This window comes from Mobula birostris, chromosome 2 (genome assembly GCF_030028105.1).
Source record: "Mobula birostris isolate sMobBir1 chromosome 2, sMobBir1.hap1, whole genome shotgun sequence".
In the NCBI taxonomy this organism is placed as follows: Eukaryota; Metazoa; Chordata; class Chondrichthyes; order Myliobatiformes; family Myliobatidae; genus Mobula; species Mobula birostris.
Window position 1 is genome coordinate 68,674,077 of NC_092371.1, and position 17,096 is coordinate 68,691,172.

At 37.4% G+C, this 17,096-nt stretch overlaps 1 protein-coding gene across 3 annotated transcripts in view; it reads right to left on the reverse strand.

Moving 5' to 3' along the window:
• Positions 1-400: 400 nt before the first annotated feature.
• The window catches only part of osbpl2b (oxysterol binding protein-like 2b), a 74,345-nt gene continuing 57,649 nt past the window's right edge, over positions 401-17,096 (reverse strand). For all 3 annotated transcript variants that reach the window (XM_072242392.1, XM_072242399.1, XM_072242407.1), the window contains 3 exons: positions 11,049-11,172; positions 4,260-4,350; positions 401-4,167 (listed from right to left, as the gene is read on the reverse strand). In XM_072242392.1, the coding sequence (XP_072098493.1) occupies positions 4,065-4,167; positions 4,260-4,350; positions 11,049-11,172 (318 nt within the window). In that variant the 3' untranslated portion in view covers positions 401-4,064. The remainder of the gene's footprint in view (positions 4,168-4,259; positions 4,351-11,048; positions 11,173-17,096) is intronic.

Below are 17,096 nucleotides of genomic sequence, written 5' to 3' on the forward strand. Positions count from 1 at the left end.
TATTCTTTGACTGATAAGGAGAAGCTCTTCTGTCTCAGCCATTATACTTATGCAAATAGCCCCTATTATTCAATTATGCATTATAGTTAATACTAAAACATACTTTGGTCAGAATGAATGACTTTAAGGAATCAATTACACTTTCCTGCTTTGATCCAGTAATATCCACCCTCCCCCACCCCAACACCATTTTCCCTAAGAATTATGTTTAGTGCAGATGTTACAAGTGAATATAATGAAAAAGTAGTAAGTTCTTAAATCTATATTTGAATGGTACCAAATTTTTGAATATAAATTGTTCACCAGTCACAAATTATTTTCTATCACACTACAGTTGCTTAACAAAAATTGTCAAACACTTCAAAAATGTTTTATTTTTAATATTTTTACATTTTGACTTGTTAACATACATTAATTTAGAATAATGCAGGCTCTTCTGAAAAAAATATTACAACTGATTTGAAGCTTTATTAATGGGCCTTGACATTTAAATATTATAAAAATAAGTCAATTTTACATAAGTGTTTGTTTTATGAACTGAACTCTTCATGCAACATTTAGTAAGGCAAAGAAATAACTGTTTAACAATTCAACTGAGAAGCAGCTGTCTAGGAAGGTAAATTGAGTTGAACTCTTGTAGCTCGATAATGTATACAAATCAGTGTACACGATTATTCAATTGTAAACTAGATAGGAAACAGAACTTCAGTTTTGTAAAAATATCAAATAAACGCAACTCATGAGCTAAAATGACATTATCTTGTTTAAAAATGTTATACAAAGGAGCAACATTTACATGTGGGTAATTTGGAAAGTACCAATTTTACAGAGTGTGGAAAACAGAACAGGCAATTTAACTTAACAGTGTATTTTGGGAGAGGAGAAGAAGCTGGGAAGAAATATTACTCTGTACAAAGTCAGAATTACTATGAACAATAATTCAAGTTGTGACAATTGTATAGGTCACAATACTATATTTAAAAAGGCCAAGATCTACAAGTTTGATGTGAAAATGAGACAATGTCCCCTTTAATTACCATTTGGCCAGTAATTAATAACTACCAAAAATAAAATCAATTCTTCTTTACTTTTTATATATATTTCAAATCTTTAGTACCGTAAAGTGTCTTACCATGTTATACTCTTAAATCTTGGATGTACCACAAAGCTAGATCATTTTCAGTAACATTTAAAAAAGGTTTAGCTAAAATTAAAGATGGAAGGAACAGAAAAGTCTGTATCATACTTTTGATAGCTTGAAACACCAGCCCATATGATAGCAAAAATAAATAAGGCATCTTTAAATACATCATTCTATTCTTTCCAAACCACCACTAACATCCACTTGTTTCCTGTCACATAATAATACATTTTATTTACAAACTTCCAAATTATGTGAGATCTGGGTAAACATCCAAGTTTCATGCATTACAGTTTTTGTACTAGAGGCAAAAAACAACTGCTTGGAACAAAAATATTGTACATTATATAGTTTAGTGCTGTGTTTTATTTCCGAAGTAATATGTACCTAACATGCAAATTTTAATACCCCTACCAAACAATGCTATCCCTCTGGGTAAAATACCTCCATTTATATGTATGTAGAATATTATTTAATTCTTTTATTGAAACAGTTAAGTTAATATGGGAGACTGCTGCATATGCAATTTACTCATGTACACCCTAATATGAATAACAGAACAATTCCAGGTCAGCACCAGATTAACAGGATGGAAATGTCCTTAACAATTTGCAGTTTAAAAATAGTACCAAAACATATTAGATTATATCTAGAAAAACCTTAACCTCATATTTCTACATTTGTTTTGCCTCAGAGGCACAAATGTACAAAAGAGTGCCTGTTGCTGTGAAAGTAATTCTATATTCTTCAATACAATTGGAGAAAAGCTGACAATTTTAAAAATATTTTTTATAAGGTCTGTTAAAGTTTTAGAACCATTCTTCTTCATCATCATTGTTTACCTTATGGACAGTTTGGAATTTGGGATGAAACCTCAGAGTTGCCCTACCAATCTCCCAAAACACACCTATTCTTCCACCTTACCCATTTAGATCTAGATGGGCTGCACAAGGGGAAATTAAATAGTGATTGGATTTTTTTTAAAAACTGCTGCTTCCATAATAGTGAATAATTTCTGTTTATCAATGGGATTACTAATGCTGTTCTTTAACTTACAGAATTCTTATTGATTCACAACAGTTAGTAAATATGATTCACCAATTAACAAAATTTCCCATCATTTCAAGCCCAGTGATAATATACTTTTTTTAATACAATTTGATACCCTAATCCAGAAAATTATATGTGTGAATTCAAGTTGAAATAACATTATGGCTTTGGAACAACAAATTACATGCACATAAATAAAATAAAAGATCATTTTGGCAATGAAACATTTACAGATACACAACTTTTTGATCAATTTTGGATTAGCAATTTTTTTATGTAAACAATGATGCAAGCAGCTATTTATACTTCTAAAACTGTACATATCTGGGGACATTCAAATCATGCATTAAAGTGGATCACTGCAAAAGAGCAATTGTTAAAAATACAGAAGCACTCTCACAGAGAGGGATAACATTGTCAGATTTTTAAAAAAGGATAGTTTACTGCTGACATTTATACTCTCAACTTTAAGACTTTCAAAATGCCTTTCCCACTGATATGTGGGCTAATTAACTGAAGACATTGATTAATGATAGAAGATATTACATTAAATCATGTTATCCAAGCCAACAAAAAAGTAGTGGAATTCATCAATACTTAGGACAAGGAATACAGGGTAGATTAAAACTCCAAATTTCAATTAACCATCACAAAAACAGAGGTGAAAAATTTTATTCACTATTGCAGCAAAAAAAAAAATCTCGTATGATTTTCTTTTAAACATTAAGACGTGCAACACCACTGAATTATTTTGTTTACAGGCTGCTTGACAGTTATGTGTATTTCAATCCCATTCACCAATTACAGGTTCATTGTTAGCATCTAACATAGCACCCAGCAGAATATTCTGATTACTGGGAATATATTTACAGAAGTTTGCTTTATTTCAAAAAAAAATTCTTCCCAATTCCCAACATGTTTTTTTTAAAACTCTCAATAAACTGCAATTATTTCATAAAAAGATCACCATTTCTGCTCCAATGTGATACTGTATTTTAGGAGAACAAAAGGAAAAATAAACAATACAAAGTTAATGTTTATACTTTTCTAGTGGAATTATAACTTTTATTCAGACCTACATATATAGATTTATATTGACTAAATATTTAAAACATATGTACTTGGTTTCAAGTCATAAGCCATGGTAAATCAAATTCTTTAATCTCTTCTTTCTTGCTCAGTTTTTCCTCCATTTTCTCTTGAAGATGCCATTCTTTGTAGTTGCAAGCACAGCAGCTGCTCTATGGTACTCCATCCAAGAGGCCATATTCCATCTGTGAGTCTTTGTAGTGACCAACTGCAAGCTCTTTCACCATAGCGGACCTTAGAACTGCACCAAATATTTGTCCTTTTCTTTTGTTTATAAATACATGCTTCAAGAAAGGACCAATGTATAGTATCAGGCTATGAATCCTCTCACCAGGTTATCCAATCTTAATCCAGGAATGGCTTTAGTTAGACTAAAATCTAACCCAGCTCAAACCAAGGTTGAATCAATGCCTTCCTACACTGTATGGCTGAATTAATTAATCAATACAGTTGGCTATTTGGAGAACTGTGGGGAAGTCCACAGAAAATCCAACTAAACGATTCTACTGGTAACTCAACTGTTGTGCTCGATTCAGTTACACCAGATTAGAGATACCATCAAGACAGTTCTAGCATTGTATTATTTATAAATGAAGGTTGGGGAAACTTTTCCAAAACCTTATTGCACATAAAACATTATAGTTAAGAGATTCTGGTATTGACATCAGTATGAGTTAGACAAAATAAAAAGCAAACAGATAGATCAGGTAGAAGATTTAGAAGTAGTAGAAATGTTAAAAGTCATTTGATCGACATTCAACAAAACTTTGGAGAATTAAAATCCTCAGTAAATATCAGGGCAATCTTCATAATTCCTTTCCCAATACTTCCCTGTATAAATCCAGTCCAACGTTCGTGTGTGCTGATTGATATCCTGTCGAAACCACCTATAGAAAAAAAATTAGAAAAGGAGTTAACTATTAACTCAATAGTTAACTATTGAGCTTTAAATCCTTATTTCTTCTAAAACAAAACTAACCTGGTTCTCCATTCTTCTTCATTTTTGGCTCTCTCTTTACGAGCAGCCCGTTGTTTTTCTTCTAATCTTTCTTTCTCTGCACCAGCAAAATCTGTCAATCACAAAGCCCAACATAATGCTCAACAAGGTTATTTCTAAAGTTAAGCTCCAGTAATGTCCTTCTGTTCATAAGTGAGTTTTGACATTACGTTGGCATTAATCAGATTTACAGTTCTTTCTCCTGAGGAATCTATCATCACAGAAACCAGCCTTATGCCAATTTGACTCACTTCATGTGATATCAAGAAACAGCTAAGACCATTGTAAATGGCCAATACTAAGAGGATACACAAAACCCCCAGATGAATTGCTGAAACCTGCCTCTCAGAACTGGTTGTCCCTCTATCCAAGCTGCTACAAAAGCTGTCAATCCCAGAGTATAGAAGCACCTACTGAGATCAGTACAAATTGCAAACGGAACAAAGTGTAAAATTCAGAAATTTATTAGTGTGGAAATTTGGTTCATGGGAGCAACATGTTGATGCCTACTGACCCAAATCTAAATTTAAATTAAAATTTAAAAAAAACAAAAACAAAAATTGTGTTTGTTCTCCCCAAGTAACAAATTAATGCAATGCATATACAAAGAGACATTGAGAAGAAATTCAAGATTTCTTAGATCAAAAGGAAAGCAGTACTCTCTGTAATTCTGAAGACAGAAGATTATGTTGAGGCACTGTATCTACCCTGGGAGACAAGCATGTAGGAAATGCCTTCAGCTAAACCAAAGGATGCTGGAAAATTCAATATTCATTGCTACTGGCTTGTAGAATACTCAGGGAGAATATAAGGTTCTGTTCCTCCGATTTGCATTTTACCTCTCCCTGGATGTGGCGGAGGCAGAACAAAGACAGGTGAGTGTGAGATTGGGGAGGAGAGTTAAAAAGGGAACTAGATTTGGCCACTGTAGACAGAACGCAGATGCATAACAAAGTGGGTGCCTAGTCTGCACTTTGTTTCGCCGCTGTACAGGAAGCCACATCGAGAACACCTAATGCAGCAAGTGAGGTGAGAGGAAGAAGTGAATCTCAGCTTCACCTGAAGGCTGGATTGTAAATGGAGAGTCATAAGAGATTTTATAGTAAGGAAAACAATTCAGTAATTGTCAACACATGGTACCTTTGCTTCGTTGGTACCATGACAAAGACATGGACAGGGGGTAGTAGATGGGAACCTCAAGGATGTTGGGAAGGTGAATGTGTGAAAGTGGCATGAAAAGAGGAATAGGCTAGAAGAAATGAGATTCTACAAATCACTTTTAGGTACAACAAGGAAGTTAAAAAATAAGGAAGTGAGCATAACTAGGCCACTTCGTCCCTCAAGCATGTCCTGCCTTTTAATATGATCATGACGACACTGCCCCAGTCACAATTCCTCCTCTGTGCCAGTTCCTCTATTTCCCCAATATTTCAAAAAAAATGTATCTGCCTCCATTTTATATACTCCAGTGATCTGGCCTCCACAACACTATGGGAAAAAGAATTCCACAGATTCACAGTCTGCTGAGAAAAGAAATTCCTACAAATCTCAGTTTTAAATGGCCACTCTTCTATATTGTAACCGTATCCTTTTGTTCTAAAACTTGTGGAGCTCATCTTTCTTGGTATCATCATCATCATCAGGTGTTGTGCCCAGTTTGAGCTTTGACTGCCATGGCCCACACACTCCTGTTTCAGGTCAAGGATTGGTATTCACTTTCAGTTCTCTGGCTGCTGTCTCCATCATCATTTGTTTTTGTCTTCCTCTTGCTTTCTTCCCTTCAATCTTTCCCATAATTACCGTGCATTCTAACTGCTCTTTCCTAATCACATGTCCAATGAAGTTATGTTGCCTTTTCATGATCTCATACATCATTTCTATTCTTGTGTTTGCTCTATTCATGACATCCTCATTAGATAATCGTTTCATCCATGATATTCTTTGCATCCTCCTCAAAAACCATGTCTCTGCTGCTTCAGTTCGATTCCTCATGTTACTACAAACTCCATTTCCAGAAAAGTTGGGATATTTTCCAAAATGCAATAAAAACAAAAATCTGTGATATGTTAATTCACATGAACCTTTATTTAACTGACAAAAGCACAAAGAAAAGATTTTCAATAGTTTTACTGACCAACTTAATTGTATTTTGTAAATATGCACAGATTTAGAATTTGATGGCTGCAACACACTCAACAAAAGTTAGGACAGAGTTAAAATAAGATTGAAAAGTGCACAGAATATTCAAGTAACACCGGTTTGGAAGACTCCACATTATGCAGGCTAATTGGTAGCAGGTGAGCCCATCATGACTGGGTATAAAAGTAGCGTCTATCAAAGGCTCAGTCTTTGCAAGCAAGGATGGGTCATGGCTCACCCCTTTGTGTCAAAATTCGTGAGAGAATTGTTAGTCAGTTCAAAAAGAACATTTCTCAATGCAAGATTGCAGAGATTTTAGGTCTTTCAACATCTACAGTACATAATATTGTGAAAAGATTCAGAGAATTCAGAGACATCTCAGTGCGTAAAGGGCAAGGTCGGAAACCACTGTTGAATGCGCGTGATCTTCGAGCCCTCGGGCGGCGCTGCCTAAGAAACCGTCATGCTACTGTGACAATTATAGCCACCTGGGCTCGGGAGTACTTCGGAAAACCATTGTCACTCAACACAGTCTGTCGCTGCATCCAAAAATGAAACTTGAAACTGTATTACACAAGGAGGAAGCCATACATCAACTCTATGCAGAAACGCCAGCGAGTTCTCTGGGCCCGAGCTCATCTCAGATGGACCGAAAGACTGTGGAACCGTGTGCTGTGGTCAGACGAGTCCACATTTCAGCTAATTTTCAGAAAAAACGGGTGTCGAATTCTCCGTGCCAAAGATGAAAATGACCACCCAGATTGTTATCAGCGAGAGGTGCAAAAGTCAGCATCTGTGATGGTATGGGGGTGCATCAGTGCCCACGGCATAGGTGAGTTGCATGTATTTGAAGGTACCATTGACTCTGAGGCCTATATTAGGATTTTAGAGAGACATATGTTGCCATCAAGGCGACGTCTCTTCCTGGGACGTCCACGCTTATTTCAGCAGGACAATGCCAGACCACATTCTGCACGGGCTACAACAGCGTGGCTTTGTAGACACAGAGTGCGTGTGCTTGACTGGCCTGTTGCCAGTCCAGATCTATCTCCTGTTGAAAATGTATGGCGCATCATGAAGAGGAGAATCAGACAACGGAGACCACGGACTGTTGAGCAGCTGAAGTCTTATATCAAGCAAGAATGGACAAAATTTCCAATTGCAAATCTACTACAATTAGTATCCTCAGTTCCAAAACGATTAAGTGTTATTAAAAGGAAAGGTGATGTAACACAATGGTAAATATGCCTCTGTCCCAACTTTTGTTGAGTGTGTTGCAGCCATCAAATTCTAAGTTTGTGTATGTTTACAAAATGCAATTAAGTTGGTCAGTAAAACTATTGAAAATCTTTTCTTTGTACTTTTGTCAGTTAAATAAAGGTTCACGTGAATTAACATATCACAGATTTTTGTTTTTATTGCATTTTGGAAAATATCCCAACTTTTCTGGAAATGGGGTTTGTAGATATTGTCCAACATTCTGAGCCGTATAACACAACTGGATAAACGTAACATTTCAGTACTCTGAGGTGGGTTGTCATGCCTAGTTTAGTATTGGTCAGTGTACCCTTCATTCTCATAAAGGTGTCTTTTGCCATCCCTATTCTTTTGATGTCCATGTTGCACCTGCCATCTGATGTCACCCCAGCTTCCTGAGTAGGAAAAGTTTTGTACTTGTTTTATGTCTTCCCCGTTTATTCTCAGATTCTCCTTCTTTTTGGATATCACCATACATTCTGGCTATTTGCAATTGATAGACCCATTTTTGCACTTTCTTCAACAATCATATCAATTAAGTTTTGTAGTTCTTCCTCCGTACTTGCAATTAACATAGTGTCATCTGCATATCTGAAATTATTGATGTATTCAATGCCAATTTTGATTCCCAAGATGTCTCTTATTTTTTGTAATATTGTTTCACTGTACACATTAAATAAATCAGGGGAGAAAACACAGCTTTGTCTAACGCCTCTCTTGATTTTCGTAAACTGACTCACTTCTCCATCTATTCTTACAGCGGCAGTTTGTTCCCAGTACAGATTTCCTGGTATGCCCCTTTAAATCTTATCTTTCAATAAAGATCACTCCTCATTCTTCTAAATTAGACTCAACTAATTCAAACCCAACATGTTAGCCTCCAAAGCTAGTACATCTTTTCTGAAAGGGACCATGACTACCACGAAGTATACTAAGTATGGCCTCTTAACTTGGAGGTATACTGGCATGCTAATTTTTTGTTTCATACACAACACCTGCACCCAGTGGCCAATTTATTAGGTACACCTGTATGAAATGCAATTATTTAATCAGCCAATCATGTGGAAGCAACTTAATGCATAAAAGCTTTCAGATGTAGTCAAAAGGTTCAGTTGTTGTTCTGACCAAACAGCAGAATGGGAAAGAAATGTAATCTAAGTGACTTTGACCATGGAAATAATTGTTGGTGCCAGACGGGATGGTTTGAGTATCTCAGAAACTGCTGCTCCTCTTGGATATTCACGTACAACAGTCTCTAGAGTTTTCAGAGAATACTGCAATAAACAACATCCAGTGAGGTGCAATTCTGTGGGTGAAAATCCCTTGTTAATGAGAGACGTCACAGGAAAATGGCCAGACTAGTTCAAGCTGACAGGAAGGAAACAGTAACTCAAATAACCAACAAAGGTGTGCAGAACCTTTGTTGAACAACATGTTGAACCTTGAAGCGGATGGGCTACAGAAGCAGAAAACCACAAACATGTACTTAGTGGCCACTTTATTAGGTAGAGGAGGTACCTAATAGAGTGGCTACTGAGGGTAGATCCATTTATGTCCTCTCTTCAACTGGAGAGCAAACTGCTAGTTCATTCCTCTTACCACAGTGCTTGACATCTCTATGTGCCAATTTTGACTATATCTCGTGCCATCCTGTCCCATGAAAGGACACCATCCTTTTCTCTCAGTTCTGTTTCCACTCTCAAGGTAAGAACATTCCAGGACATCTGAAATATCTTCCTTTTTCAGGAAACATGGCTTCCCTCCTAGTGGCTGAATGAGCCCCCCTTCATGTTTCCTCAGTTTCTCAGACTTCTGCTCTCACCCATTTCCCTCCACAAAAACAGAGTTCCTCGTGTCCTCTCTCTTCATCCTACGTCACCCCGTGTCATTTCCTCCAGTTGCTATCACACCTTCCCCTTCCCACCCCTTTCTGTCTTCTGCAGGGACCATTCTTTCCATGATCCCAGGTCTACTTATCCCTTCCCATCTACCCCCACCCACACCCCCAGCCTTTGGCACATCCTCTTGTAACCATGAGGTGCTATATTTATTTTCCCCTCACCAATAACCATGGATGTAAACAGCCCTTCCAGGTGAGGCAAAAATTCATGTGCACTTCTTCCACCTCATCTACTACATTCTGTGCTCCCAATGTGATCTCCTTTGCATCAATAATACCAAATTTTAGACTTGGTGACTGGTTTACAGAGGATCTGCATTTTGTCAGCAAGAAAAAAATCCAAGATCATCACTTGTATTTCTGCTTTCAGTTTTGCCAAGTGACTCAAAACCTCTTTCCAAGTACTACCTATGTGATCCACGACAACTGAATCCTCCCTCTCTCACTGGAGTTTCCTCCAGTCAAGATGTCCTTAACCCTGGCATCTCTGCTGCAGAGAACAATATCCATAATTATACTATTCCTCTTTGATGACCACATTTCTCTTTTTATTCCCCACTTTAATTGTCTCCGGTGCCATGGGGTTATCGAAAATTTGCTCATCCTCCCTGCGGTCCCCATGCTCACCTAAACAGGAAACAACTTCTCATCCCTGTCAGACAAGGCCAAAGACAGAACCTTCTGCCCACCTTTTCTGATATCACACCCTCCTCACTGACCATTCATCAAATTCAAGGTAATTAAACTAAAAGGTGCAACTCCCTCCTACAACAGTATCCCAGCAACTTTCTCTGACTTATGATCAAATTCAAGGTAATTAATTTAAGGACTGTTTCTCTTGTCTGAAACTCAACATTAATGTCCTAGCAATTCTCCTCCTGGCTTCAGTACTGAAAACCTTAAAGTTGTAATTACTCGATTACTTCCAAGTGCCACTCTCCAGCCGGAAGAGAAATAATAAGATGGGCAGGTTAATGTATGGTTAAAGATATGATACACTAGAGAAGGCTTCAGATTCTTGGGTCGATGAGGCCAATTCTGGAAAGGAAGAACCCTTTCAAGATTGACTGACCACAGTTTCATAGCACTGGAATTAATGTACTCGTGGGCAGGTTCACTGATGATTGGGAATACTTAAGTTAAGGCAGCAAGGTAATAAGTATCACATGTACAAAGGAAAGGAAACATTCAGGAAAGCTGAATGGTAGTTTTACAAGGTCTTGGAGATGGGCAAGGACCAATCTAAACCAGAACTTAATTTTGGAAGGAGTAACCACAATGGACAAGTTGGAACCAACTATTGGAAAATAGAACTATATTTACCATACCTTAAAGACAATGTTAATATTTATAATATTAACTAGATAATTTAACCTCAATATTATATATTAGAACGCCATCTAAATAAATTAGCAAGAACTCTTAAGCCTTCTTCTGTACAAACTGCAATCTAAGTTTTAAATTTACATACTTACCCATGTTTCCATTTTCCATTGCTCGGATATCTGGTCGAAAACGACAATCAGTTGGTGCCAAAACACTTCTCATTTCTTCATCCAGTTCATTCAACATCATTGCAAAATTAGTGAAATTATACATCTACAAATAGAAACATTTTATCTTTTTAGATAGATAGATAGACAGACATACTTTTTTGATCCCGAGGGAAATTGGGTTTCGTTACAGTTGCACCAACCAAGAATAGAGTATAAATAGAGTATAGAGTAGAGTATTTTATACTTTGTCGACAATAGGGTTAAAATATTTGCTGCACCTACTTAGTTTATAAATGTTCTGTGTTTTCATCAGGATATTTGTTAAAACAGGAAATGCTAAACATTTTAATGCTCAAGTCTGTCAAAATATTTACTGTGATGGGGTCCTGAAATACCCCTATGAACTGTGCTTTTGAAAAGAGTTATTTAACATCGATATCTCGTTTTGAAGAGAGAGAGAGAGAGATGAAGACTAACTGTTGGACTGTCACTTTAAGGCACTGGAAGTAACTTTTGGATTTCGACCTTAGTCATACCCTTCTTTACCTCAATTCTTAATTCTTTAGCAATGTCCCGCACATCATCCTTTTTAGTTATCTTCAAAGTCACCAGGTCTGGTGATTTCAGAAAGTCCCTAACATCTATTTCTGTTGTTTTTCCACACAACCAAATCAAAAGGGATTTTCCCCAATCAATTCAAACAAGCCTCCCGACCAATTTGTTCATAACACGGACGCAGGCCCCAATTTTGTCACATACCCCGTGACGGGAATAAAAGACCAGCAGAAATAGAAAACACTTTGCAGTCCAGTATTGCTATACACCAATAATATTTATAACTACACAATACAGTAATAGAAATGTAGATAAATCAAACAGGTTAGCAATGATTATATATATAAGTAAGTATATCAGTGTGGAAATATATGTATGAAAAACCAAGCTTCTTTAATTCTAGGGGTAAAAAGATACAGTCTTACGATGATGAGTAAAGTTCAGTTCAGTTCGTGGTATTGAGTTGAGTAGTGATGGAGAGAGAGAGAGAGAAGGAGAGAGAGAGAGAGGGAGAGATTTGAATCTTCAAGTGATCTGACGCCGTCGATCTTCTCGCTGTCCTTCGAAATCCTTTAAAAAGTCACCGACTGTGACTTTAACAAAGGGGACCGATTTTCTGTGGTAGAGCTATCCCCCAGGCAAGAGTGGACACATGGACAACTCCCCATCAGTCAACCCCTTTTCCTTTTCACTGCAAGAGCGACGGATCGATCCCCCGATCGATCCTCCAGAACCCACTTTTTCTGCGGGCACAACAAAACTCATTCAGTGTCCAAAACATGTGTCTGAGGCCTATCATCTGACCTATTTTATCTTCCCGTGCTGAGCATCAACTATCATTCAAATAACTCCTCCTTCCTCTCTCTATGTAAGAAAATCACAAGCAGGCGAACTGTCCTTGAGAAGTATCAACATGCTGTCGAAAATCATAACATCGAGTGCCCATCAAATAACACCGCCTTCAGTCACCATAACAACTTACGAGCTGCTCGGTGCCATCTCTCTCTCCAACTCAGCAGAAATCTAAAAGTTACTTCCAGGGCCTTAAAGTGACAGTCCAACAGTTAGTCTTCGTCTCTCTCTCTCTTCAAAACAAGATATCAATGTTAAGTAACTCTCTCTCTCTCTTTTCAAAAGCACAGTTCATACGGGTAATTGAGCACAGTTCATAGGGGTAATTCAGGACCCCGTCACACTCCCCTTCCTCAGGAAAAAAAAATTTGATGAAGACGAATTTTTTTGTCTTACGGAGTTTGTGACAGGGTCATGAATTACCTCTATGAACTGTGCTTTTGAAGAGAGACTTATTTAACATCAATATCTTGTTTTGAAGAGAGTTATTTAACATCAATATCTTGTTTTGAAGGGAGAGAGAGAGAGAGAGAGAGAGAGAGAGAGAGAGAGAGAGAGAGACAGACAGACAGACAGACAGACACACACACACACGAAGACTAACTGTTGGACTGTCACTTTAAGGCCACTGGAAGTAACTTTTGGATTTCTGCTGAGTTGCAGAGAGAGATGGCACCGAGCAGCTTGTAAGTTGCTATGGTGACTGAAGGCGGTGTTACTTGATGGACACTCGATGTTAAGATTTTCGGCAGCGTGTTGATACTTCTCAAGGACAGTTCACCTGCTTGTGATTTTCTTACAGAGAGAGGAAGGAGGAGTTATTTGAATGAGTTGATGCTCAGCAAGGGAAGGTAAAAATAGGAGGTCAGATGATAGACCTCAGACACGTTTTGGACACGGAATGAGCTTTGTTGTGCCCGCAGAAAAAGTGGGTTTTGGAGGATCAAACAGGCAGATCGATCCATTGCAGTGAAAAGGAAAAGGGGTTGACTGGTAGGGAGTTGTCCATGTGTCCACCCTCGCCTGGGGGATCGCTCCACCACAGAAAACCGGTCCCCTTTGTTAAAGTCACAGTCAGTGACTTTTTAAAGGATTTCGAAGGACAACGAGAAGATCGTCGGCGTCAGCTCACCTGAAGACTCAAATCCCTACCTGTCTCTCTCTCCATCACTACTCAACTCAATACCACGAACTGAACTGAACTTTACTCGTCATCGTAAGACTGTATCTTTTTACCTCTAGCCTTAAAGAAGCTTGGTTTTTCATACATATATTTCCACACTTACTGATATACTCATATATATATATATATATATATATAAAATCATTGTTAACCTGTTTGATTTACCTACACTTATATTACTGTATTGCGTAGTTACTAATAAATATTATTAGTGTATAGCAATACTGGACTCCAAAGTGTTTTCTATTTCTGCCGGTTCCTTATTCCCGTCACGGGGTACGTGACAAAATATCTCAGTTGATTCCCTTCTAGTTCCCCATCACAGTAAAATGTATCAAGATTAATCTTCTTACTGATAAAGTTAACCAAATCCAAATTCCGAATTAATCACAAGCCAATCTAAGTCTTTCAAGCCATTTTTCTCCCAATGAAACAAAACCAATAATTCTTAGAGGTAATTTCACTTTCAAAATAATACTGCAAAACAAATGTAATCAATAGGTAATCAATTTTGTAACTGGAGCCCATAATTTGCCCTTGCTGCTTAGGTAATCATCCCACACTTAACCTCAGATGTTTCTTGGGGGCAGAAAATAATGAAAATCAACTGGACAAAATGGGAAAGCCCTGCATGGTGCCTGGACTTACGTGATTATAATCAAGTGGGATGAGTGTGCCAGAACAATTCTACCAAAAACAGTAAAATCTTTGAACAAATCAAAATGCCCCCAAACTTGCAATTTCTCATCTATAAATGCTTTTCCTTGACCCTAACATAAAGAAAGCATTCAAAGCATTATCTAAAAATGAAAACTAAAAATGAAATAGCAAATATTACAGCAAACACAAATAATTAAAAAGGTAATACCCCTTTCAAGTTTAGTGCAATGTCCACAAGCAGACACAAAGTGCTCCAGTGCTGGATATCATGTAAAATGTAGTAATAGATGGTAATGAAGGCATCAACACAAGAAGAATATTCACCAAGTTTGGAACTTCCATGTTTGTACACACCTGCTGAAATCCCTAAATTACTGACATATACAGATACATAATATCAGTTTGTTATGGAACTGTCAGCAAAAAAAGTAGGTTGATGAATTTCTATTCTACACATAGTAATTACATTATGCACATCCGTACTTCTCTCTCGTTAGAAGCTGCTTTAGTAAATTTACTGGTAAAAGATGTGATTACAGCATGGTAAGTTTTGCATAGAAAGTTTCTGCTATAAATGCAGAATTAAGAATTTTGACAGCAGTTATACAGAGGACTAGACAAAGGAAAGACAGAAAGATCTAGTTAGAGAATAAAACACAGAAATTGAGAAGCGATTGGAATTCTTAAAATTTTTGACAGGTACAGTGCCTATAAAAAGTGTTTACCCCCCCCCCCCCCAAAACCAAGAAGTCTTCACATTTTATTGTTTTACAACACTGAATCACAGTGGAATTAATCTGGCTTTTTTGACACTGATCAACAGAAAAGATTCTTTTCTGTCAAAGTGAAAACAAATTTCTATAACGATCTAAATTTATTACAATTATTAAACACAAAATAATTGATTGCATAATTACTCAGTCCCTTCAAGTCAGTATTTAGTAGATGCATCTTTGGCAGCAAATACAGCCTTGAGTCTGTGTGGATAGGTCTCCATCAGCTTTGCACATCTGGAAATTGCAATTCTTCCCCATTCTTCTTTATGAAACTGCTCAAACTCTGTCAGATTGCATGGGGGTCATGAGTAAACAGCCCTTTTCAAGTCCAGCCACAAATTCTCAATTGGATTGAGGTCTGGACTCTGATTTATAGACACTTCAGGACATTAACTTTGTTGTTTTTAAGCCATTCCTGTGTAGCTTTAGCCTTATGTTTGGGGTTACTGTCTTGCTGAAAAACAAATCTTCTCCCCGTTCACTTGCAGACCACATCAGGTTTTCCTCCAGGATTTCTCTGTATTTTGCTGCATTCATTTTACCCTTTACCTTCACAAGCCTTCCAGGGCCTGCTGCAGTGAAGCATCCCCACAGCACGATGCAGCCACCGCCATGCTTCATGGTAGAGATGGTGTGGTTTTGATGATGTACATGCGTTTGGCTTACAGAAAGTTTCTGATGGTCAAAAAGCTCAATTTTCGTTTCATCAGACCATAGTACCTTCTTCCTGCTGATTTCAGTCTCCCGCATGCCTTTGGCGAGCTCTAGTTGAGATTTCATGTGAGTTTTTTTAAAAAACAGTGGCTTTCTCTTTACCACTTTCCCATAAAGCTGATACTGGTGAAACACGCAGGCAACAGTTGTTTGTGCAGTCTCTCCCTTCTCAGCCACTGAAGTTTGTAACTCCTCCAGAGTTGTGTTAGGTCTCTTGGTAGCCTCCCTCACTAGTCCTGTTCTTGCAATGTCACTCAGTTTTTGAGGACAGCCCATTCTAGGCAAAATTACAAATGTGCCACATTTTTCAATTTCTTGATGATTGACTTAACTGTACTCCTATATTCAGTGACTTGAAAATTTTCTCGTATCCATCTCATGAGTTGTGCTTTTCAATAATCTTTTCGTGGAGTTGCTTGAGGTATTCTTTTGTTTTTGCTGACTCACCAGCAGTTGGACCCTCCAGATACAGGTGTATTTTTACTACAAGCAACTGAAACACCTTGACTGCACACAGGTTTATATAGTTAGGACACCTTAACTAATGCGATTTCTAAAAGCAATTGGCTGCACCAGTGATGATTTGGTGTGTCATATTAAAGGGGGTGAATACTTATGCAATCAATTATTTTGTGTTTTATATTTGTAATTAATTTAGATCACTTTTGGATACGTTTTCCCTTTGATCAGTGTCAGAAAAAAAACAAATTAAATGCACTGTGATTCAATGTTGTAAAACATGAAAACTTCCAAGGGGAGTGAATACTTTTAATAGGCACTGTAAACGCTGGCGAAATGTTTCCCTTAATAGGAAAACCTACAAACCAGAGTTACAGACTAAAGACAAAAAGTTTTGGCCATTTAGACACGTTTTCCCCACTAAAAACAGTAGTGTCTCTTTCCAGCTGTGTACCTCGGGTGGGGCAATGCTGTTTAATCACTGTGTGTATATAACAAAAAATCTATTGATCCATAAAGAAATCATGGGACATGGATATTTTGCAAGAAGGTGCAGATGTGTAGTAAAGTCAATCAATCATACAATTCAATGGTGGAGCAGATCTGATAGGTTAAACGGCTATGCTCATAATTCTTTACTCTTTGACCACCACAACACATCATAGCTGTTTTTTTTTTAACCTAATGCTAAATTTGATTTATCAGATACTGACCCTATAACTATCTTTTTCTCTTAATCATGATTTAAGGACCAGCTGCAGACTTTCCTCATTTGTTCCACAACCTATTTTCTATGCAAAGTGAATTAACAGAAGTATTAGCAAACAA